Source organism: Ammospiza caudacuta, chromosome 5 (genome assembly GCF_027887145.1).
Source record: "Ammospiza caudacuta isolate bAmmCau1 chromosome 5, bAmmCau1.pri, whole genome shotgun sequence".
NCBI classification, from domain to species: Eukaryota; Metazoa; Chordata; class Aves; order Passeriformes; family Passerellidae; genus Ammospiza; species Ammospiza caudacuta.
In genome coordinates, this window is record NC_080597.1 from 63737751 (window position 1) to 63764044 (window position 26294).

Genomic DNA, 26294 nt, shown 5'->3' on the forward strand with positions numbered 1-26294 from the left:
AAAACATGTTATTTCAATGCTGAGAGAAAAGCTGAGCTTTCACCCTTTACAAGAAGCTAGGAAAGCACAGCGTCTTTTCAATGAGGCTATGTAGCCAGGGACTATTGTAGCAGCAAACACAGGGAGTGCTAATGCAAGGCTACATTTTCAGAAAAGACTCTGCACAATTTATGTTATCAAGGAAGATGTGTTGTTGCATGTTTGTTGCAAAAATAAAAACAGGGAAAAACATCCTGCCTAGCTACAGGTGCTTTCATTTAAGGTAACACCAAAGCATGCAGCCAGGTCTATTAATATTCAGGTCAGCTCTCATGCACCCACCATGACCTCACTGCTTTCTTGACTCAGCAGAAAAAGGGGTTTATGAAAAAAATATGGAAACACCCCTCAAGTTTTTTTTGAAAACTACTGTCAGTTAAACCTGTGCAAATATTTTTAGAACAATCTCTCCCATGCTTCCTCACTGAAGTACGGAAAATGCACATTTGTACTTTTGTAAAGAGGGAAAAAAGGCAGTGAAACAACCAGGCAATTACTTTGACATTATTTAGAGTATAAAGAGCTCCAAATTCTTACTTTTGGAGACATACTCAGAATAAATTAACTGTCCAACATCAGTACAAAAGTTATTTTGATTCCAACAGTATTAGCAGAGATTTAACTTTTTTCCACTTCTTTCCCACAACACAGGCACATGTGACCAAAATGTGACCCAACAGCCTGAAAGATCAGGAGATAAAAGCAAGAAATTTTGATTCATTCTTTCCCTGTATATCAACCATAACTTAAAACAAAAACAGGGAGTGAACCTAAAGTTGATCAACCCAGACTCTCACAAGCCCTGAAAGCATATCATGTGAAACACTGCAAATGCAAAGTATTCACAAGGATCTGCCATCTACTAGAATTTCCATATACGCTATTTAGACTTACGATTTTACAAAACCCATGTTCTTTCCAAGAATAGAGTTCTACATAATAGAGTTCACAGAATCTACAAAATTTTAATCTGAATAACAGATTATTTTTCTGTGAACAAGTGTGGGACTCCCAAGAGCTGGAATTGTGATAATGCAACTCAGTCCAATGCGTGACCGTCCACAACAGCCAAGTACAAAAATGATGATGGTCATGCTCTGTGACAGGGAAACCTGACAAAGGATCCAAGAAATGGACATGACAGAAGAAGTGAATGGAGACAAAATACAGCCTGTGTGTTTAAGCAGTCTCCAAGGCAGGGAACATTTCCCTGTGGCCCCATATCAAGGTTTTCTGTGTAATCTATTACAGCATGGATCTATTGTGTGTTGAATGTACATTGCATGTCTGAAAATACCCAGCCTCATTCCAGCTCCAAGGAAACAGTGCATACCACCTGTATTCCTTCACACTTCAGTCATGCTCTACACCAAGAAACTGTGTAAACCATTCAGAGTTCCTTCTCAAGGAGAAATATCTTTATCACTGCATTCACGGCCATCTGTTTTTTATTCCATATTATTTAAGATAATATTTTAAGGATGAAAAGGACAGTGCACAACATAATTCGTAATAAGCTTCTAATTTTCTACCCCATTATCTACTTATACTAGCAGAAGAAGAGTTTGAAGTTTGAGTAGATAACAGTAAATAAAAAGCAAGAATTATTTGCTTTTGTTCAGTGTCTTGAAGAAACATAGGTGAGGTTTTTTTTGTTCTCTTATTAAAACCAGCACTTCTTGTTATACCTCCAAAGTTTCCAACCACAGCCTTTGGATCTGACCAGAGATAACATTCCAGCACAATTTTAAATATTTCAGAAAGGGGTGGAGAAAAAAAGAAACAAAGATGCATTCACCTACATCTTCAAAACACGTGTATGCAGGTATGAAAAGTCTGTAACTTTTCCTGGAAGTTTTTATATGAATAAAAAAAAATTTTTGAGTGTCACAGAATCTCTGAAAACACATTCTGTACTACTTCAGCAAGGATAAAGTATTATTTAAAAACAGATGCCTTCTTATTTAATATGAGGCATATTAAATAGGAAGGTATGTTATTATGTTATATGTTATTATACTTGATAAGCTGTGTTGAAATTCTGAGCTAAACAAATTTGATTTCCAGAGTAAGCAAAACCACCACTATGAATATTGTATTTTCAAGAAGAGTTAAACATCACCAAGTTAGAAGTATATTTTGTTCCTGGTGTATATAACTATTAACTATGATGAGACAGCACACTGGGAGAGATTTACAAGAAAAAAATCCAGAAACCATGAACTTAAACAATCCCTTTAATATAACAAACATATCAAACTTTCAAATATAAACTGGAACCAACTAACAAATAAGCTCAAAACAACTTTCTGAATACCAAAAAGGTCTTATGCAAAACAGTGCACATTTATTTGAGGTATCGTATCCATGAAAACAAAACAAAACAAACCAAACTATCTACATTTAAAAAGATTTTTACTTAGCGAGCTAAAGAAGTTAGGTGGTACATAAGGAGTAAACCAATGTAAACAGTGTAAAAATAAAGACTTCTAATACCAGCCAACCCAAAAATGAAATATTCCAATATATTAAAGAAAAATAAACCAGAGGCATGCTAAATATTGTTTGTTAAAATACAGTCAAATCCATGTGGCTAAAGTGAAAATCACAAGCTAGTGAGGTGGATTTGCAAAGGCAATGTTTCTTTCTTTATTTTCCTTAGACTGATTGTCATTCAGTTTTCCCCTGATAAATAAGTTTTCAGCCTTCTTCAACCCACTGGGAACTGAATTTCTAAGATTCCAAGCAGGTGCTGCAAGGAGGTTTAAGTAATTGTCTTTATGGTCTAGTGTGATATACAACCCCACTCAAATGCTACAAGCAATGGTGATCTGTTACCATTATGGAGGAAAAAGCTTGGTACACAAGTTGCTCCAGGTGGAGTTGAAAGATTTTTGAGTTTCTCCTCACGAGAGCAGTGACAAACTCCATGGTAAATCCGGTAAGCCACTTAACATTTTATTTGCAACACAGAACATTTTAGCAACCGATATATTAGAGGAATCTGAATAGTGACCTGCAATGCATGTGCTTTTCAGAAAAATCAAGTTTTGTTTCAGGTATGCATCAGGAACATCAACAGCACAAGCCTTTTCTCATTCAAGCAACTGTAGCGATGCCATCCATCCCAGATGTGCTTACAGGTCTTTCTTATCTTCTGCTTTATTTAAACGTTGCTGAAAAGAGACAGATGAAAAATAATTTCAGTTTGGCAAGATCAGAAACCACTGAGCCCAGATGCCAAATTTTGCCCCTTTGCAGTCACACCTGATTTGTTCATCACATACCTTTCTAAGCTGTTCCCACCAACACTACCCTGCAGAACCCCTGAGCTTCTGCTGCCAGCAGTCAGGGCTGTGCAACCTAGTTCTGCTCCCTTTGGTTTTACAGCTGAGCTGTGCAACAAACTCAGCATAAAACATTTTCTGCTATCAACTCATTTATCCCTGGGAGCTGAATCTACTGTGTGCTCAGTACCTTCTGTTCCTTCTACTCAGAGGTAAACAGAGATGGTAAGGATGTGTGTTTTAGACCACAAGTCTGCTAGAAATGCAGCAGGACTACTATGGCTCATTACACAGGGAAGCACAACAAGGACAGGACATGCATGGTGGTCTTGAATTGAACACAGAGATCAGTTGAGCAATCTGTCGAAGTACAGGGTGAGGCTGGGAATGAGTTAGTGGTTTCACAGAATACAGGAAAAAATATTATAACCAGGTCAAAACTGCCTTTTTTAAAAATCAATACAGGGCTGAACAACTCTTCGTGAAAAGCAGGTCACCGTAATTTAAATAATAATTTATTTTCTCCCAAGACCACTACTTGTAAATAGGTTAACTTTAATTTTTACTGAATTTTGCTCAAGACAGATGTGGGGTATGGAGCATATGAACATCTGTCAGACAACTTAAAAATACAAACTCCCAGTTCTATTTACTGATACTTACTGTGTATCTTATGGGTATTACAGCCATGTACATAAGAAACTCAAACAGCTAATTGAACTTTTGCTTAATATGGTTTAGTTTTTAAAAATTATTTTGTACTTCAGTTTGAATTTTATAGCAGCCTGTTTTTAACCTAGGCTGTTTGTTGGGTTTTTTTATCCTTGTGTATCAACAGTATTGCAACATTTATAATCTAGGATTGCAAAACCATGTTTTAAGAGCAAACAAAATAAAATTACTTTTATAAATCATGTATATACTCCCCCCGCCACCCACACCCCTCCTATAATTTTCTTACAGTATTTCAGTGATCATCACGTGCAAAACCACCTGAATCTTATTTTCCAAGCAACAGTAAAATGGAAGCTAATGATAACCTGAGCTTTGTCAACCGAAGTGCAAAAAATAAAATGCTACTAACTCTGCAAAACAAAATTCTACTATTTTGAAGTAGTTTAAGGAATGCTGCCTGTTGTAACTTTATGCTATCCTAAAGATTTTGGTAAATTCTCTCAAAACAAACAGAATTTTGCTGATACAATTTCAAAACACAGTCCTTGTATGGCAATCCAGAGCCACCTACCTGAAGCTGTTCAAATTCCTTCATCAGATGGTCATATTCTCTTCTAAGGCTTTCAGACTGCTTTTTAACTGCAGCCCCTTCAGTTTTTGCCTTATGGAAAGCTGTAAAATACCAGAATTGGTGTTTTAATTATTACTTGTATCCCTGCAGTTCCTCAGAGCCCTAGATGTGAATCAGGGCTCACTGCAGTAAACAGTCCTTCCTCTAAAATATCTTAGCATTTAAAACACAGCATCCCAGATGGACACAGGAAACTGAGAAGTTGAGGACAGGGAGCAGAAAGACAATGGCCAATGTTCAGAGAGATCAGCACGAGGAACAGGAAGGGCCTCTAAGAAAGGTAGGGGTGAGACCAATAAACTCCTGAAACAGGGACTAGGTTAGTGATGACTGCAGTGTTCTGTCACATTGCAGGAGACAGTTCTAGAAAAACAAAACTCAGCAACTCCAAAATCAAAACTGTCAGACCTCTTAAGAAGAGGAGGGAACTCAAACACTGGGCAAGATTTTCACACAGCACCTGAGACCATCGACAAAACACAGTAAGGAGGAAGATGATACATGATTATAGGAGCATAGACCTCACCTTTCCACCCTGTTCTGAATTTTACCATGCATGAATTAATTGATTAGCAGCATCAGTTTACAGATGAAAAGGCAGAAATGGTGGTGGGTGGATAAACAACTCTGAACAGGTTTTTAACATGAGAAGAAAGTAATTATTACTCCACTCCATCTCAACACAAACTGAGAGCACCTCTACGCTGCAGTACCAAACAGCCTAGGACTCCACTGGGGCTATTTTACAATGCAGGATAAAACAGCACAAAGTGCCATAAAGCCATTAGTCCTAAGCTACTATGTAAGGTGATTTAGATATTTTCATATTCCTCTGCTACAGGTGTCTCAGGGATTGCTGTATTTCTCTGATTCAGCAGCACAGGCATAGTCTAAATCTTGATCTACTCATGTGAAAACAAAGAAATGTTAATTGTTAATGACCTAGTAGGGCCACCTCACATGGCCACTTAGAAACCCCAAACAACCAAATAAAAATTTTATTAAAACTAAAAAAAGAACATTAGCAAATTTCCTTGTTCCCAAAGTGTGAATCTATCCTTTGACTGTGAACTCCCTGAGAGAGATTTCTTTCCCAGAGACCTCCACTGCACTCAAGAACTGCAGCACCTCTAAAAGCCTGTTTTGAAATGATGAGGAGCTAGATGTGGTTTTTGTTAAGCACTGACTTACAAGCACTCTGGTAGGAAGCAGATTTCTCTTTGGGTGCTTTGGGTGATTTGTTCAAATCAGGAAATGAGATTTGAACACTCTCCTACATGCAAGAAGGAGAACTCCTTCACCCAGAATTTCAGTTATTTTTAAATAATTAATTTGAATGTACAGATGAAAATAATTCTCATTTCAGAACTCTGCAAGTGGTTTTCCTGTAACAGGACTTGCACCTACCTTGAAATTCTGGTTCACTAGAGTCAATAACACTTTGGTCTATTGATTCTAACATGATTAAAACATCGTAACTTCTCTTTATTTTCTCCATTCTTTCATTTCCATACTCTTACACAGTTTTTCTTCATCCTTTAAGTCATTTTTGATAGCATCAATACAGATTTTCTGAAGGTTTTGGTATTTGGAATAACTTTGATTTCCACACATGTGACAAGTCCAACCCCACTGCATTTACTCTCTCTCTGATCTCCACACTGTTTAACATTTTCAATAGTAAAATTTTGATATTAATAAATTTGTGACAATTGGATAGAATTTTAGGTTGTAGACAAAAAAAAATACATATGCTATTTCACTTCTCCAAGAATCTGCTAATTAGAAAGATAAAGCTTGTTTTTGTTTGAACATTCTTGTACATGCTGTAGTAAAAAGTAATAAGATCTCACTTCTGAAGAAGTTGTAACTCAATGTTATTGATCTAACACTATTTAGTTATTTATAGCACAGTACTTTAGTTGCAACTAAAAACTACTTTAACACATGAACAAAATATCTAGAAGTATCTACAAGTCAGGAAAGCAAACAAGCTAGTGCATTGTTTTAGTGTTTTGACCAAAACAGATGTATGACAGAAATATCTTGCCTAACCCTAGAAGAAGAAAAAGCAAAGAACAGATTGTCCTTTCCACCTGTGTTGGCTATGGACAAAAACCCCAAAACATCAATAAACCACCAAATCCAGACTCATTCCTGTTGGGGCCACACAATTAAAAGGAGCACCACGTCTTTGACAAGGTGAATTCCTCAGTGCACCCATTTCCCTGATGCCTTGTGAAGCACCAGAGTGTCCCCACACCAGTGCCCAGCTCCTCTGCTGGGAGCACTGCACTGCAGTGCAGTTCATCAGGTACACTGCCTGCCATATGGATCCTATCATATGAACACAGATCCAGCAGGAAACAGGAGATCCTTTGTGTGCACAGCACACTCAGTTATTATTTCTGACTTCCATCTGGCCTGTTACTTTGCCTCCCAGGAGCACAACAGCTGGACTGGCAGCAGCGAGCTCCCACAGCTGACACCTCCCACCAAGTCAATGCAGGAGCAGGCAGATGAGGATGCTGCTGCTACATTCATGCACCCATTGAGAGGAACAATCAGGAAGTTCCAAACACAGAATCCAGCCTCAGTACTGTAAGAGGTAGGCAATCCTTTTCCACTCTGTCCCTTACCAAGAAAAATCAACAAACTATTCCTAGGGCAGTGTTTCAATGGAAGACATTTGTGGAAAACTTTGCACTTATGTGTGACTGAAGGTCCATAAACTAATGTAACATGTATAATCTAGGAAAAGTAAAGAACATGTCCTTTCAAAACATTCTCTGAGTCCTATTCCAGGAGAGACAGTTTACTTCAGACTGCTCTGAATTCTAAGGGTGAGGAATAAAACTGCTCTCAGGAGCTACATTACCACAGCCCGGTAGCTGTAGCATTTCTATGATCTTCTCATTTCAACAACCATGGAGAACCTAACACCAAAACCAAACACCAACAAAAACAATTAATAATTCTGTGAGCATTTCCTTGCACAACTACTAGTCCTGGTTTGACTACATCACTTGACTTACAGTGCTTGCTACTAAGGAAACCATCTGGAACTTACATTAGCATTGCTCACAATACAAGCCTACAACCCAAATGATTTGGACTAGTTGAAGAGTAAAAAAGAGCCCTCTCTTAAAAGAGTTTTCAAGTGAAAAAAGAGCTATTCACGTTTAAGAATTTAGGCACTGACGGCACAAGAGATTTGCCAACAAATACGCTGTAAGGCTGGGAACTCAACTCCAGTCAAGTACCTCCATGCTAATTCTGAATTCTCTTCTTAAGATACAATGGTCAGAATTTAAAATGAGAAGGCAGGGCCAAAAAAATTTACAAATTTTCTTCAAGTACCTTTTGCAACCTCAAATAAAATTTTGTTACAGAAGGGATGTTACAGCATCATTGGATGGCATAAAAAGCCTTGTATAATAAACCCATGCTTGCTGTATGCAGCCATCTCTTCTAATCAACAAATGTGAGTATCAGCTCTTGCTGCATGTGGCACTTCAATGGCTCCCACCCTTGGTTATCATCTCAGTTTTGTAAAAAGTAAGGTTAAGTAAGACAGACCTTGTTCCTCAACTTCCCTCTGCCATTTGCCAAATAACAAGACTGTGACCAATTCTTTAAACTTGTTTGTTTTTAAAAACTTGAGCGCATCAGAGAAGCTCAGTGTAGTTTTCATACATGGCACTAGCCTACCCAGCAACACCAAGGCCAAACTGAACTCTCCCTAGCAGCAGTTTTATGAAATGTATTCCCAAAGTCTCTATTTTTAACAGGTTTAAGTGAGAGCTGTACATCTGTACATGCATACTTTCTAGAACAGCCAACAGTTAGAAGTTATTCCAAAACCAGCCCTCCAAATGAATTGCTGCTCTCCTCCTGTCTCCTACAACACTATGGAACCATGAAATAACACTTGTGTCAGTCTGTACACAAAACAAACCTCTTTAAATGATGCATCCAGGTTCCATTAGAATTTCCTCCTGCCCCATCCATATATAAAGAGAGTATTTTCAGAAAAAGTTGAACTGAAGTTCAAAAGCACCTAAATGACTTTGATGAGCCAGTACATATTTAATGAAGCCCTGTTCCTGCCCCAGCACAAGGACCATTGTAAGGACAAATGGAAAGTTATGAAACTTCTCTTAGGTCTAATCTCATGCCCAGTTGCAGGTAATTGTTTTATTGTGGTTTTTTGAATAGTCTTCCAAACCATCAAAATGAAACAATATCATGGGCATGTCTTCTTTCCCCAGAAAATTCCTACTGGTCCTAGGCCAGTAGCCATACTGAGAACCTTTAATTATCAGAATATTTTGTTAGAAATATGTCTAATGTGTAGCAGGAGAAACATTCTCACATCTGTTCTGGGTATTGCTAGAAATATGTATATTTATTTTTAGGTATCAATGAGACATTTTCATAATATATAAGTGTATCAATAAAATACCATCTCAGAAGGTTTCTAACCAGTCATGTTATTACATGTCTAGGTATGCTAAAAATGGATTAGGCTCTCAAAGTGCTTGCCCCACTGCTGGGTGCTTATAAAGCCCTGACAACAATATGTGGGTCTGCAATAGAGCTGTGAGGAACTAGCCTTCTTTGCTTCATTTCCAAAATAAAGCAAAAAAAAAGCATCAAGTGTAATAGAAAAGTCAAGCTTGGAAAAAAAGCAAATTTGGTAAAAAACCCTTAAAATTAATTTCCAACCCTTCCTCAGATGTTACTAATTTTTGTGCTCAGTCTTTTATTTTGATTCTTCCTCCCCACCTATTCAGAGCACAGGAAAACTTAGGATTTCACTGTTAAGTGAGGAAAAAAAAGTAGTCTGTGTTTTCTGTAAAAGAAAGCTGAAGAACTAGAGATAAGTCTCCTGAAAGTCTACAATCATCTGTCTACACTATGATTTTAGTCAGAATTTCAGGAAGAGGAGACATACAGTGCTTCCTCTTCCAGCTGTAAATACTGATTCAAAACTTTACAGGAAATTTGCATAGCCTTTGATGTCACAGCACCAATCTGAAACTAAACTGTTTTCTTAAATGTGAAGCAGGTGTACATTTAGGACTCCTCCTGGCTGCCACTATACTGACTTAACCCACCTTTCAACTCATAGCCTACTCTAAAATAATATATTACCATGCATCGGCAGCTTAATAAGTGACCCAGACCAGAGCAATGGATATTTGAAACTGCATTTGAAACAAAAAAAGTTTTTCCTTTCAAGCAGCAAAAAAATCACCCAAACACAAACCCCCAACCAACCATGAACAATATCCAAATTTATGACTCTTACTAATACCATAGTTGAAAACCAAACAGTAAGAAAACCTCAAAAATCAAAACCAGTAAAGTTTTAATTTTTTTATGAGTTTTGTCTTGTTTCATGATTAGGTGACACCCTTTAAGCTCTTCACTCTTCCCCCACAGTTTCATGGATTGGACTTTACAGACACAAAGAAAAAGTTACTTTGGTCATGTGAGCTCAGTAGCATGAAACAAATTGCTTAGAAGAGGTAAAAAAAACTTTCCAATGTCAGCTTGCATTTTGTGTAATGCATTGCTCACACTTAGTGAACATGACAGTCAACATTGACCTGACCAGCTGCAGGAATTTCAAAAGAACACAGTAACTTCACATCCTCTAACACTCTATAGAGAGCTGTGTCTAAGGATGTGGTTGTTCTTATCAAGTACTTCAAGCTTTCTGGCTATCAATTTGCTCAGAATAACATACAAGAAAACTTACAAGAAGGTAAGACAGACATACCTCAACACCACCTAGCTGCTCATGGTAATTCCCATACCACCCATGGGGCTATTGGCAATGAGGGGGGTGGCATTAGGAGAAGGGCTGTAAATATTTTCCTATTCACTCCTTAGAAAGACCCTCTCTCCCACTTGTGCCCTAACAAAAGATTCAAGCATGCCTTAATTTATACATCTCTTGGATGGACAACATATCATGGGGAGAATGAAACTGAAGCAGCATGAGGTAAATCTATTTATTCCTTAGCTTTCTCTAGCATTCCTGACTGAAAAGCTTACATTATATTAGTGTTACATACCACCAGTTAGTTTAAATAAGACATAAGTATTTAAATTTTCCATTGATCCTGTCACTTCAAAGGCACTCCCCACCAGGTTTCTTCAAGAAAACAGCAGGAGAGGGAAAACCCACCATCAAACATGCCTGAGAATGTGAACTAATGAGACTCTCTATTTAAAGATTCTTGTTGCTTCAAGTCCAGTTGAAAACGGCTGGTTTACATTTTTTATTTGAATTCCCAGTGGACAGGAAAAAAGGATTCATGAAACACTTCTGAAAAATTTATTCTTGCAGCACTGTAGCAGTCTCAGGCAGTATGAAAGTGGGGCTATGTTTTGATGATAACATACTGTCTCGTACCAAGAAAATTTGTATTTTTGTTACAGTCTGAACATCTGATTAATGTTTACAAGATCGCAGGCTGTGTTATCTTAAAAACACTGATTTCAGATCAGCAGGTGCTCACAGGCATCACACACCTTGAGAGATCCCAGTAAGACAGAACCAAACAGGTCAAATCTGCTTCTATCTCAATTTGGGCTGCCTATAAAGCAGTTTTGACAACCTAAACCTTAAACACGGAAGCTGCTAACAAAAGTAGTATGTTACAAATTGTAAGTTATGTTTCCTTGTAAGCAAAAAAAATATTAAACAGCTAACATCTTAACACCTCAGCTGCAGAACATATATAAATTTAAAATAGTAGTCAAGGACTTTTCTGCTGTCTGACAGAAACCCTATGGTAGTAAAAAACCTCAACCATAATACATTCTCCATTTTATGCAGGGAGAGTGGCTGCTATGTATGACATAAAAGATCAAAATGATACCTAAAAGCAACCTGCAAATGATTCCATATCCTGGTCATTTCATTGATGAAGACAAGTCAACACCACTCAAATATATCAGTCCAACTTGTTAATAATTACAACCTAAGGTGTTCCAATTACACCTTACATATTTTCATAATGAACACATTTACTAAAATACTGGGATGGCAATGGCATGTTTTATCAGTTCCTAGTCAAATGTAAAGAAACCCTATGCCAAGTGTTCTGGAAACAGATGAAGTTAATTCATGCTACACCTAGAATATTTTTTTGACATTCAGCGTTAAACAATCTTTTTCTTCTTTGCAAAGAAGTCCTAACTAATACTCACCATTTGATGTCTTCTGTAGCTCTGCTTTCAAACGTTCAATTTCCTCCTTCAATTTCTCCTCAGTTGCATCTGTTGACACTTTCTTTTTACTATCTCCTTTTCCACTCAAGGCCTATTAAAAAACACAGTTGCTACAATTAGCTTTATTTTCATTAGTCTGATATTAATGCAAAATAGCCAGGGAATGTCAGCCCTGATTTTGCAAAGCATCAGGTTTTATGAAATGTCAACCTGACACAGGCAGAAAGTAATTCTAGACAAAAATCTTCTCTAACAAAAAAAAAACAAAACACCAAAACAAAACCAAAAAACCCACAAACAACCCCCCCCCCCCCCCAAAAAAAAAGGAAATTAACAAGCTCAGTGTTTTAGGTAATGGCATACTTGTAATAGAACAGTGTTATCTCCTACGTAAAAGTACTTTTCATGTTTCATGTCTGCATCAAGTGCACAACTTTCATTTAGATTATAAAATGGATTTTATACACACTAGGACTGTCAGTGACAAAATGCTGCCATGTTTATGAGCAAGTGGTTCTAATTCTCTCCTTGTAGGTTTGCAGCTACTTCAATCTTCAGAACAGTTCCAATATCCAGATTTGATTTCCAGTGAAATCCAGGACAAAAACTAGGAAAGGATCCAGGAAGAGCCCTGTAAACAGCTGACAGAAGAGCAATATATTCCTTGCATGCCAAAAATGTTGGCACTACTATACTTATGCACCCTGTTAAGGTGCAAGATTAAATCCCATAACAAGATCCTTTTCTCATAAAGCTTCTACTATGTAACCACACATCATCTCTGCAAAAGCAAAACAAGAGGTAAATGCTTAATGGGAAAAAGAAAAGAAAAACAACTGAGACAAACAGCTGTTAGGTGAACTAGAAATATCAGAGCTTACTAGGCACAGGCAGGAGCAAAGGGGAAAGATTATTTCAGGAAAAAGAAAAAGAACTGTTTATAAAGATTGGTAAACAATCCAAGGAAAAGAGATAAAAAAAAAAAATTCCAGAAGCTATTTAGTCAAAGAGCTGAGATGACATTTAACTGCTGGTAACAAAACCATAGCTAACTGTCTTCTTTGCTTTGTGCTCACCTCTTTCTATTAGCATGCAAATAGCTATTTCTGTAGACTTTTATATGAAGTCCTGTGCTCCATGAAACCTCTGAACAGGTGACAGTGCAGACCTTGCACACCAGAGTAAACTCACAGAATTTATACTTGCAGCCAGTGCCTTATGCACAATTGCTCTCACTTCTCTCCAATGGTGGAACGAAGCACACTTGTAAATAAACACAAATGCAGGGGCCAAGCCACAAAAAAGCCTAAACCACGGGATGTCTATAAAGTTAAAATATTCCAACCCTGAGCATTTCCTGTGTCCATTACAATGGAGATCCAGCTACAGCATGCTGCCTGTACCTGTGCCTACCTGTGTTTTTGAAAACCATGCAATCATGCACACAAATAAAAACAGATAGGGCTACAGTTTCCAATTTCTGGCTATCATTTACAAGTGGCTAAGAGAATGTGTTGCTAAGAGAATGTGAAAGCAGAACTAAAAAGAGGACTTTTGGCAAAATCTCAACAGGACAGAGAAGAAAAAAAACCAGCAAAAAGACAAATTCCATGGCTGAGGGAAGAATTTGGATCATTTTATACTTGGGAAACACCTAGCACAGACTAGTGATCCTTGTTTTACAATACCTCCCAACTGGATTTTTTTATCCCTTCTAGTACTTTCTGTCCAGAGTCTTCATAGGAAGATTCATTACAAAATTGACAGTGCCAGTAACCATAGACACTGCTTTAGACAAACTGGAAGGAAACCTGCACACACCCACAGGAAATTTAGTTTTAACTATGTGCTGTACTCTAAAAGCCTTCCTATGTCTAGATATCTGAACTCAGCTTAGGGTTCAGTCTCTTCAAACAGAAGTCAAACTGTTACAAGAAAAGATTTTATACATTTATCTTAATTATATCTTTGATGCCTTTCCTTCCTGAATAGTTACATAGTGAAACACAGCCTAATCATTCTTCACATAAAAATAACATCTCTCCAATCTGTTGGTGGTTTTTTTAAGTAAGAAATATTTGGTAGTATTCTCATTAATACTACAGTAGTGTCTATTAAGAAAGGGAAGTATTCTGAAATTGGCTGACCTCCCATAAAAAGAAGAGTACAAAATTCATCAAATACAAAAGATTAATTTACAACTTGAAAAAATACATTCAGAACTGGAAAAAATCCTATTAAGAAGAAACAGTCAGCATGAAAACAGTTATATAGTAGGTTTTGTCATCCTGGACTGCTACAGCCTTAACCTAAACAGGCAACTGTTTGTGATAAAAGGAATAAAATTAGTGTCTTCCTCTACTTTGTTATGACTAAATTCAGAGAGGTATTACTATAATCTATTACTACTTTGATGAAATTTGTACTGGAAAGAGAATTTATTTGTTTTACTTCAGTTTCCTTTGTTAATAAGGTGCTAATATAATTTGTTTTCAGTATTCTGAATTACATATTATAGAAATATTTTTTTTTCAACCAGAAGGAATAAAATGAATAAAATGAACAAGCATTGTGTAGCAAACCATCCTCAGAGTACAATGCACTAACTACTTGCTGTGTAAGAAAGTTACTGAAGAAGCTCAAAGATACCTCCTGCAGCCTTTCGTTCTCGGCCATGTATTTTTTGGCTGCTTCAGTAGCATCATTTACTTGTGTTTCCAGGGCTGCATGAGATGCCATCTCTTTTGCCAACTGAGTGAGAAGGGTAACAGTACGTCTCAATACACTGGTGAAAAAAAAAGTGAACAGAACTGTAATTTACAGCATAAATAAAAAAGCCCAAATCACAAGCAAAAACCAAAACCACAAAAATCAAACCAAACAAAAAATCCAACAAACCAAAACAAGCCCTTTTCTCTCTCAGTACCAGATGTAAAAACAAAACCAGAAGAGGGAAACATCCAGGCTCATACATGACAAATAATAACAACAAGAGAGACAGAAAATATTTTCATCCACTGACATTCTGATTTTTACTTGATACAGAACCTCCCTCATCCTAAATACCCACAGCCATTAAGGGGTCAGAGACCTGGTTGCTTAAAGGCTGTTTAAATACTGTTATGACCCAGTATTTTTAACAGGATTGATCTCCAAACTCAAGAACCAAACAAGTTATGGTAATGAGTATAGGGAAGAAAGAAAAAAAAAAAATAACACAACTTCATAAACAGCCTTGCAAGAATAAAATTAACAGTATGAGCATAATAATCTTTCAAGTACTGTCAATACAGTTAAATAGAACATGTCTGGATGTCAGCATTGATATGGCACCTCAATTCTAAGCTTTGCAAATACTTTGCTTGATTCTTTGCATCACTATTTTCATTATTCATCATGAAGTCTTTCAAATGTTGCTGAATCAAAGCAACATAACACTGAATTAAATTAATGCCTATAATCTAACTATGCAGCTGCTCTTCAAAAAAATCTGAAAATCTAAGTAGTTGACTTTTTCATAACTGAAAGAGTATTAACAGATCTTTTCAAGTTAAGCTTCCTTCCACCCCTTGCTTTTTCATTGAAATTTCATTTCCTTACTTTTTTAGGGGGCTAATATAAAAGCTAAGGCCCCTATGTCACTACTTTTCCACAGGTTAGCAAATTTACTATTGCTTATTAACTTACAAATGCAGGAGTCATTAAAACATCAAAACTAAAAGAGAATCACAGAATCAAGTCAAAAGAGGCTTCCATCTCACGATAAGCAGGACAGGTTAAGCAGATTGCTCAGAGGTTTATCCAGTTGAGTTCCTACCATCTTCAGTGATGGGAGATTCCACCATCCTTCAGGGTCCTTGTTCCAGTGCTTAACTGCTCTTGACAGCAGCAGCACTTTTCTACCACAGGTCAGAACATCTCAGGTTCCTGTTACCTCTTGTCATTCCTTTTTGCATCCACTGAGATGAACTGCATCCATCTTTTTTACTACTAGACAGACAGAAACCAATAGGATTTTCCCTTCAAAGCCTCTTTTGGCTGAAAGCAAAGCTCCTTCATCATCTCCTCATTGGTCATGTATTTCAGCCTCCAACTTTCTCTGTACTCAACTGCAGTACTCCAGTATTTTGGGGAATTAAAACTGGACACAGTCCTGCAGCTGCAGCATTCAATGTGTTATTCCAGAGCAGAATAACCATTTTCCTTGACCTGCTAACTGCATCCTTGCTATCACAGCTCAATACACAACTGGCTTTCTACCAGGATCCCCAGGTTTTTTCCTGTAAAACTGCTTCCTACCCACCCATGCAGCCAGTCTCCAGCCTGGATGCCGTATATGATTATCCAATAAAATGTCAGGCTTTGCATTTGTCTTTGCTGAGCTTCATGAGATTTCTGTCAGCACATTTCTTCAACCTTTCTGGCTCCCTCTGAAAAGCAGCACTGCTCTCCAAGGTGTCAACCACTCTGAATTGGAAATGTGACCAGTTTGCTGAGAGCACACTCAATCCTATCATCCATGCCGTTAATAAAGGCATTAAGCAATACTGAGCCCAGGACGGACCCCTGAGAAACACCAGCTGAAATTCACATTGTTATTATCCTTTGAGCCCAAAGGTCCAGGGAATTTCCCACCCGCTTTTTTCTTTAGCCTGTATCCCTCCACAGTTGGGCTATCAGGATACTAAAAGACACTATGTCAAAGGCCTTGCAAAAAGGATATTCTGCTCTTTATCCACACAGCCATTCACCTCACTGCAGAAGGCAACAAGGATGTTCAGGTATCATCTTTCCTAAGTAAATCTGTGATGGGTATTCCAAGTCATTGTGTCCTTCATGTCCCTGAAGATGTCTTTGAGTAAAATTTCCTTCAAAGCCTTTCCAGGGAGGCCAGTCTCTAGTTTCTTACATCCTGTTTTCTGCCCTCGAAGACAGGTGCAATGTTTGCCTTTCTGCAGTCACCAGGATTCTCCCCAGAATTGTGAACTTTCAAACTAAGCCTTACAATGACATTGGCCAACTCCCTCTGCCATCCTAGGATGTCACAGACTTTTATATGCCCAACTGGCCTATGCACTCCCTAGCTGCATCTTCCACTGCTGGGATGATGTGGCATACCCTGCTGACTCTCCCAGAAGGCACCAGTGAGCAGTGGGCTTCTTGAGATTTTCTTTAGTTTTCAGCCCTTTTTATCCCTCTCTGGTTCAGCACGGGCTAAGAGAGGACCAGGTCAGACTAGAGATGGGTGCCTTTGTCCCACCCAGGGGACAGTCTCCAGGGGCTGTGACCCTCCTCTTCTCTGCACAGTTTGCAGATGAGAGGCTCAGCTGGCCCCAGTGCCCCCTCTGACAGGTAATTTTCCTCACCTGTACCCAATGCTCTGCAATCCCTGAACCCCACAATGCTGTTGTCTTGCCAGAAGTGACAAGCTCCCAGCCTCCTCCATTTTCTGAATCTCCATATACCATTCTTGTGGAGTTCTCCTATTGGCTGATGTGCTAAAATGAACCAAAACTGACCCAAAGAATGAACTAGAGGCATCCAATTACCCATTCACACTAGATGGGGTCTCAAATTGTTTGGGTGATGGTATAGCAGTACAGGGTAAGGCAAGCCAAGGAACACTTTCTCCTCACTTCTCTGACAGACATTTTATCTGTTTCATGGATTAGCAAACCAGCTCTACTAAGAAAAGTCCTCTGATGTAGTGACTACTGGAGGAGTGCTTACTTCTCTTAAATCTGGGGGAAGGCCAGCAGCTCAAAAAAACCTCAAGCAAACGTCTTCAAGAGCAGAGTTTTTATACAAAATAATCTACTGGGGTCACTTGACAAGTTTTCCTCTTTGGAAGCTGAATATAAATAGGATCCTGAGAGATCAGCTTCCAATTCTTTTGTAGGACACAATCTAGCTATTCCTCCTGGAGCAGAGATTAAAAACATATTTGTGCATATTTACTTAACCTCTCTCTAGGAAGACAAAGAACTTGATGTATTCCTGCCACTATTGAGCAAGGCTACAGCCACATTGTTTTTTCCAAAGCTTTTCTGCTCAGGCTTTCTATTCATTTTTCCTTAACACTTTTTATGCTGGATGGTCTGCTAAAACAGCCACACATCACTCAAAGGGGAAGAAGTTTGTTGTAAGTCTGATTCTCTCGTCCTGTGCTCCTCTTGAGTATTGAGGCAATGTCAAGCAGCTCACTGAAGGAACTCCTATGAGGACCAACACTTGTTGTCCAGCCACCAGAAAAATGTACAAATGGAAATCATCAGACCAATATGTCTGTTTCTGTTTGTTCACATTATCTGTGTCCAGTGATTTCATGTGCTCCCAGCCCAACTGATAAGATCTGCAGGTTGTTGTGCCTACTGATTCACAGGTAGTCTTGGTTGCTACAGGAGGGCAGTACAGAACTGCCCTTTCCCTTACCCTGTTTTAGTAGCTGAACTTAGACATCCCGAAAGAGATACCAGACTTAAGAACATATCATAATAGGCAAGTTGCCACAAAGTGTTTGATCTGAAATACAACTGTAACTTTCCTTGAAAGCTGGAATATTATCCTACAGTTCTTAACTTCAAGCTTGAGCTGAAGTGGGTCAGGTCAGGCTCACGCTTTGATTCTTAACACAGCAGAGTGCAATGACACCAGCTTGCCAGATAATAACAATATTTAACAGTACTTTAGTTTTTGAGCAGTTTTTTATTCCAGTTTTCCATGTGCAAAACAAAGGGTGTAAGTTTAAGGAAGGAAATGAGTGAGTAATCCCCAAAGAAACTTCTGCAAAATACATGTTTTCTCCAGCACTCAAAACGTTTCTTTCCATGTGTTGCTCACATATCCTTCCAATCTTCAAACAGTTGTAAGGTATCATTTTCTCTGATCTTACCTGCCTTGCAGCCAATCTGGTAACAATTAATTCTTTAATCTCCTGAAATTGTGTTTCTGACCTTTACTTTACAATTACTTTGTGCAATAGTTCCTGTAATAAATATACTATGTAAACATTCAAAAATGTTATACTTACAGCCAAAGAAATAAGGAAAAACCTGAGAGATACAGGTTTCTTTGAGACCGAAAGAGTTTCATCTGAATATGATCAAAGGCACTGCTGTTGACATTTGCAGCCTTTTCATTCACATGAACAGATGAGTATTTCCTGACTTCTCTAACAGCATCTGCAAACAAAAACAGTCTGTTCTTATTCACATCTGTGGGTGTGCATGCATGCTAAACCAGACTTTAGTACTAGAAATATGTACTTTGATTTTCTGCTCAACAAAAAGTAATAGGACAAATAGTGACAGCAATTATGTTATCCATACATTTCAAAGATTGGTCTTGATAAATCATGAACTGCTCTAGCACATACCCAGAAATACAACAAACCATTGCCCAAAATATGCCTGAACAGGTATTTCAAACACTTGTACCCAGTGGATCAGGTCAAAGCAACTCACTCTACAGATGTTACCAAAGACCCTATGGTGTCAAAATGTCACTGCTGACAACTGAGCTAAAATTCCCCAGTGGACAAACAGTGAGAAAAGAGAAAGAAAAGCAAAATGAAGCAGTATTTTCTCAAGTACTTGCTTTACACAGAGTTTTTTTAAAGATATGCAAGTGTTTTAGTAATGACAGAAGGGTCTACTTTATACTTCAATCATAGAGGGAAAAAATTATTTCTTTAATATCCATTAAAACAGGAAGACTATAGCAACACAGCAGTAGTAACAGTAGCAACTACTAACTGTAAAAAGATCAGAGAAGGAAAGCTACAACTCCGCTTTCATCTGCCTTTCATACATCTTTCAGCTTCCTTTCATCCATCACATACTTCTGATAGCACTGCAAAAGGGCCAGTGCACTGCAAACACCTTTCAAAGGACAAAATAATTAATTAGGACTTACGTCCACATAAACCCCAAACCTAACCCAGTTAAGAGTTCATATTACTATCTTTAAACATAAGTTCATCAGACATTCCTACAACCAATACAGCACCTTAAATCTCCTCCTGCACATCAATAAATCGTCATTTCATGACATGTTCTTGCAGAATACTTTGGCCAGATGTTATTAAATTTTTGCTGAATTTGTCTAAGCAGGCAAAATCAACTCCAATGAAAACCATGAGTGACTATCATCACTCATTACTGTCTCTCTCATATGTCTGAGTAATTTGGACATTAAAAAAACCCTGAAATGAAGCTTCAAACAATGCCTCAAAGACTAGGAGCAAACAAATGCATGTCCCTGTGCTATAGGAAGAGTCTAGGCCTGCAGTAACCTGTCACTTCTTGCTATGGGGCAGGTATCTCATCACTGCTTCCCTTTAGCCCTGTTCTCTCTTTCCACAAAACCAATGAGCATCACCAAGTCAAAAGCAAATTTGGCCCAAGTTTTCAACAGCAGTTCAACAGAGTAAATCAAATACATTAGTTCTCAATCTTAAGCCATTCACTGAAGACCTACTTTTAAGAATAATACTAAACATAATCTTTAAAAATTAATAAAACAGTCTATTTGAATTTCTAGTACTTTAAATATTAAGAATATAGTCCTATAGCCTAGTCTGACATAGTTATATATGTTTCCCTCAGCAGAAAATAAAACCATGCATTTTTTCTTTCAATTCCAAGTAGCCTGGAATTAAGTAGCATGTATATTCTAAGGCACTGGAAACACTTATCCATGGAGAACTACTTAATATCCCCAAAACCCAGGAGAACTGCTTTCATCACTGAAATACAGAAGATGCCTACCTCACAACAGTCAGGACAGACATCAAATTAAATCAGTCAGGCATATGGTAACCACTAAAGCTTTACTTTTACTTCACAGACCTTAGGATCCACCCATAACAAATGGAGCCAGCAGCTGTTTTGTATCTGTGCTGAGCAAAAGTTTTCAAACAGCCCAGTGCTTTGATATATTCTGGTCTTCTACTTCAACAGCAACCAAAAGAAAGAGTGCCATCTGCTGCATGAGGTACAGCTCAGCCAAATTCTGGTGTCAAACAAGTTCATTTACCTGTGTGACAAAGTCTAGGCTGCTGCTTGGTTTCCCTAAGCTCCATTTTTCCTTCTCATTCACTCAGTATAATACAATTGCATTTGGATTCCCAATGTGGATGCAGCATTAGCCCTCTCCTCTTTCGTTTCATTGTATAATTTTTCAATAAATTAGCTGACTTACACTAGGCTTGAATCCTTTCCATTAGTTTATTCATATAAACTCAGTGTACCAGGTTTCTTTTACCCATTTGTTAAGAAATTATCTAACACTTACCAAGAAACAAGATGATCAACAAAACTATTATTGTAAGGAACATCTTGTTCCAAAATACTGCCATTTTGCTCCATAGAGGAAACATAAAAATCTTCTGCCATCTGTAAAATAGAATTGTGTTATTCAAAAATAATTAAGCACTAAAAGAAGAGCATTATAACCCCACAGAAGAGAGCCTTGTTATTGATAAGGGACTTGTATAACGTCTCTGAACAGCTGCTTTAACTGCTATATAATTTGGGTATATGTTAACTTATCCAGTAATCTAACTTCTCTTTTTTTGTTGTTAATACTTGCAAATTTTTTGCATGATAGCAGATACTCTGCAGATGTGTTTTATTTTAGCTTATACTTTGGCTTTCATATATTGTATTCAGTCCTGAATATAACAAGGGATAGGGTAAAGACTGTAAAACCACTTCCATTATTTTTATTTTTTAACCACTAGTACCTCTATTAACTCTGAAGTACAAGGACTGTTATTACATTCTTACTCGTAATGACAACAAAAAATGCAAGTCTTGTGTTCATATTTTGTTAAGGCTTAAAATCTCTTTCCCAGGCATAAATTTGCTGGCTACAGAAGTGACTTCTGGTGAGGCCAACGGTGGTGTAGACTACTTCCTTTTTTTGAACAATTAGTTGTCTATTTGATATTGCTGCATGAAGGGCTGTAGCAGAAGTCACACTTGCAGCACAAACAAAGAGCATCTGATGTGCTCAAATGAACTGAAACAAGTGATAACAGAGCACCTACTTGTCCTTTGCTGCAGGTTAGAATCAGTGCTACTGCACAAATGAAATAATACCTGGTCATGCCATAGGGATGTAACACAGACATACCACTCACCATCTGATTATAGGAGGTAAAATTTCCTACTTTTGTTAAGACTATTTATGCTTACCAGAGACCGTTCGCCCTCTAACAGTGGTTGTCAACCTACTATTAATTTAAATGAAACTGTAGCATCATCTCCTATAGCTCTTTCCAGCTCTCCATCAGAAAGAATTAAAATGTTTTTGCATTGTGCATGCAAAAATCTCATTGAAGTCTTCCAGCATAATCTGAATTCTTTATAGCAGACAGCCACAGTCTGTATCAAACAAAAAACTTACTTTGAGCTCAAACAAAACCAATTCACTAACTCTTTAAACATGCAATTTTCCAAGCTCCATCCTGACCTTCAGTTCAGAAGTGATTCTTTGAGGTATGATCTTAGATAAACTACACTGCCAAGTTATAATCAGGCTAAAAATATGGATCTCTTTACTGGAAAATCTTCCTGTATTTTCACATTTATTTTCCCTCAACAAGAATTAACATTCACATTTACTAACACTTGGTTTTGGTGACAAAAGTCATATAAATATAAAACTTCTGTACTATAATACTAGCCACCAGCTTAGTGTACTACACCTTGTAGAACAAATCTGATCTGTCTCTGTATATTGGCATTTTTATACTGTCAATTTACTTGTTCCCCAGGAACTTATAAACTTGTTAGCAAATTTGAAAAAAAAAATTTAAAAAATGTGCACACACAAGAGAGAGAAGCAATCCATTTGAAAACTGACAACCAAGTAAATCAAAACTTCCAAGAACAGCAGTTTCCCACCTGTCAGTAACCATGCATGCCTTACTGCTGACAGAACCAGCTCCCAGGCCACTGAGATGTGTCAGGCAGAGCTGCTGCCCCCTGGTACTGTCACAGCAGCTAAATCTGATTTTTAACCCCACAAAATTCCTGCAAGTTTTGTTAAGAAGTTAATTGCATATACCCCATAAAGGATAACGTGATTTCACTCTTTCAGAAACCACTGTTCAGAGGAATAGCTGAATATGCTCCAAACAAAGCATACAAATCTATCCTTTCCATAGAATTAAAAGCACTGTGTTTAATATTTGAATAAATTTTGGTAAAGCTGCACATTAGGAATTTGCTTTTCAGCCACAAACACTGAACTCTGTTTGCACCATAAGTGAAAACATATTTCAGTACTCCCAAAGTATTCTGCTTGTGACATCAGCCTGCAGAAATTCTTGCAGCTAGTTTCCTCACATAAGCCATTAATAATCTGATGATTATGACTCCCGTAATACTCCTCTCCTCTTACATAGTTGCACTTTTGCTTAGAGAACAGTAAGAAATACAACAACTCAGTAGTCTATGTTGAAATGCTGAACTCCTTGCAAGTCAACTTGTAAAAAACCAGAGGCTGAATTAGATTTCAGAACAGTTTCCATTTCTCAAGCTGAGGACACATGCCTAATCATTGGTATTAGCTGTGGAGGAGCCAGTCATTTTCAAGACTCCTCCACAGGTTTAAGTAGCTAAACCCAGACTTTCCACAACAACTCTTGCTCCTTAACAGGATGGTAAATGCTACATCATTCTAAATACATCTAAAGATGCAGGAAACAAACATGCAACAGTTTTACAGAGCATTGGTGAGACAGCTTTAAAGTTTTGTTCTGCTTTTTGTTTTGGGGCGTTGTGGTTTCTCACTTTAAGACTCCTTCTTTTGTGGGTTTGGTTCCTCTTGGAAGACTTACTGATATCCTAAAAAGAAAGCAGAAGTCTGCTTCTCTGCCTCCTGCAGAGAATCTAGCTTTATTTCCTGTAGGGAAATAATATTACCAAATTTGAAGAGCAACTTACAGGAAACAAGATAATGCTGTAAGTCAGGCCTCTGCAAACACTAAAGGTAATAAACTAATTTTGTTTCTTTCCCTTACTGTGTGCATTTATTTTACAAGAATTTATTATTTTCTTAATATTTGTGTTGTGTTCCAGAAGTAGTACTATTTTCTTAATCTATGTATGAGTTTTTATAGAGTTTTACAGAGGTCTTTATTCCAGTAGTCCTGAACCTTCTGCTTCAAACTCAACACCAGTTTTTTTAAACAAGTGATCACAAACTTCTTGCAGCCGTTACAGTTTGCTGCTTGCTTTGAGTATCTGACGTCTTATCTCTTCAACACCCACAACGCCTAGCGTACACCAAAACATAAAACTGCACCTCACAAATCTGACAAACTGCTGAGAAAACCGCACTGTCCTCTCATTAATTACTGCCTTTCTCTACGCTGCCTGCTCCCCAGCTCTGGGAGAAGCCGTCTCACCTGCTGAGCAAAGCCGGGGGCTCCTCTGGGCACCCCGACCGCTGCCCCCGGATGAATCAGCGCTGCGTAGAAACCGTAAAGCTCCTTAAGCAGCCTTGCGATTCCTGCAGCTCCGGACACTCGAGTCCCTGACAGCATTCCTTCGGCTTTGTTTACAACTAGTTCAGGATGCAGCAAAGCTCCGTGGTTATGAAAATAAACCCAAACTGGTGAGAAGCGCAAGCTGTGTTGCTCAGCACACCCAAGTCCTCCTACCTCAGCGGAGAAATGAACGGCAGGCAGAGCACGAGAATTACTCCGATTTCGCCATACAGGAAGGCAGCCACTGCCGTCCACTGGAAAGTCATCGTCCCGGCGGCCTGCGGAGGAACGGGCGGCTCTGACTTCCCCTCCCGAACGACCCCGGGGACAGGGAGATGGGCACCGGGACAGCCCGGGGCCGCGCCGGCCTGGCGGGCAGAGCCCCGCGGGTTCCTCCCGCCGCCTCCCGCCCCCCAGTGCTGCCGGCGCCACCCGTGCGGCCGCGGAGCCCCGGGGCCGCCTCATTCCCGCTGCCTCCCGCCCGGCCTGCCTCCGAACCTCGTCAGCGCCGGCACCCGGCGGAGCTGATGGCGGCCAGAGGGCGGGAGCGGGGCCTCACCGTCCGGGGCTACGGAAGCGCGGACCGGTCTCTCTGCCGGCACAGGGCGGGGCGGCCGGGGAACCGGGGTGTCGGTGCGCGCACGGTGCCGCCTCCGCCCTGCCCGGGGGATGTGGGCCGGGACGGGGCTGAGTGACACGGCGGGGGCGGCGCGGAGCTGCCGCCGGCCGGGCCGGGGAAAGGTGCGGGCGGGGGAGGGATGCAGAGTCCGAGTCCGGCCCGGTCACCCCCAGCGCACAGGCCGCGTTCGGCCCGGTCCGGCCCGGCTGCCCGGGCACTCGTCGGTGCCGCACCTCTGTTGGGAAACGCGTGGATCTACGCGCTGAGAAGGGTTCAACTGAGTATTATCTTTTTCCTGTGTAGGGAATTGGCTGTAAGCATTTTGCTGCGGAATGCTGCTGTGATCATCCCACCGCTCCATGACTCGAGCTTAATTGGGAGTTCAGCTCTGCTCTCCAACATTATCATGAGTTTCTAAAGTTCAATTAAAATACTACGTGTGTCCATCCATCCCCTCCTTCAAGTGTTACACGACATAAATGTATTAAGACCCAGTAAGTAGTTTTCTCAAGGAGTACAGGTCCAGCATTCATAAAGACAGCACAAATAACAATCCAACAACAGTCTCAAACAGGCCTGTGTTTGGGCCTCATGAATAAAACAGAATTCCTTCAGAAAACCCTGTTCCATCCTACGGTCCTGCTCAATGTTTTTTATCTGCATACCAAGGCTCCAAGCACATTATTTCCATTTAATTCTCCTTCTTTGCTCCTATATAAGAAGGCCATGCTCTGATCACTTTTTCCTTTTGGTCCTAACAGATGCTGAGGTGCTGTCAGTGCAAGAGGTTACCTTGTCTACCTGGGCATCACCAGCACTCTTTGACACAATTACTTGCTTTGGGGAATTCATTCCCAATTAAGTTCCATCAACATGAGACATAAAATGCTGTGAATAGTAGTTCTTTGTTACTCTAATCCACTGGAACTGACATGGGGTGGGAAGTTCTTGCATAAGCAGTTTTGAGCAGAGCTGTTTGCAGCTGCTCACAATCTGAAATTGTTTACTTATTTTCCCAGGTCTGCAGCCTGGGGATGGAGCCAGTGTGTCAACATTTTTCTAGTTGCTGCCAAGCAATGTCTGGATGAAAGGTTACATTCCAAATAATTGTTTATGCACAACAAATACTGGAGAGAGATATAAGGAGTCATTTCAATCCAATCTACACAGTAGGAATAGCCCCAGTTTTAAGTAGTATTTCTAACACATTTTCATAAACATACATTATCAGCACTATAGACAAAACACAACCTCTTAGAATGTTCTGGTTATTACATTTTAGTTATTGGCCTACAG

At 39.1% G+C, this 26294-nt stretch overlaps 1 protein-coding gene across 2 annotated transcripts in view; it reads right to left on the bottom strand.

The window, feature by feature from the left end:
* Window positions 1–2264: 2264 nt before the first annotated feature.
* The window catches only part of DUS4L (dihydrouridine synthase 4 like), a 36872-nt gene continuing 12842 nt past the window's right edge, over window positions 2265–26294 (bottom strand). Inside the window, exons 1-8 of one of the 2 annotated variants that reach the window (XM_058805058.1) lie at window positions 24878–25003; window positions 24554–24657; window positions 21175–21275; window positions 18911–19061; window positions 14530–14665; window positions 11860–11971; window positions 4573–4673; window positions 2265–3215 (exon numbers count right to left, since the gene is read on the bottom strand). In XM_058805058.1, coding sequence (XP_058661041.1) covers window positions 3177–3215; window positions 4573–4673; window positions 11860–11971; window positions 14530–14665; window positions 18911–19061; window positions 21175–21275; window positions 24554–24645 — 732 coding nt within the window. In that variant the 5' untranslated portion in view covers window positions 24646–24657; window positions 24878–25003 and the 3' untranslated portion in view covers window positions 2265–3176. Of the gene's footprint in view, window positions 3216–4572; window positions 4674–11859; window positions 11972–14529; window positions 14666–18910; window positions 19062–21174; window positions 21276–24553; window positions 24658–24877; window positions 25004–26294 lie in introns of those variants that run through there. The other variant, XM_058805059.1, reaches the window with a different exon arrangement.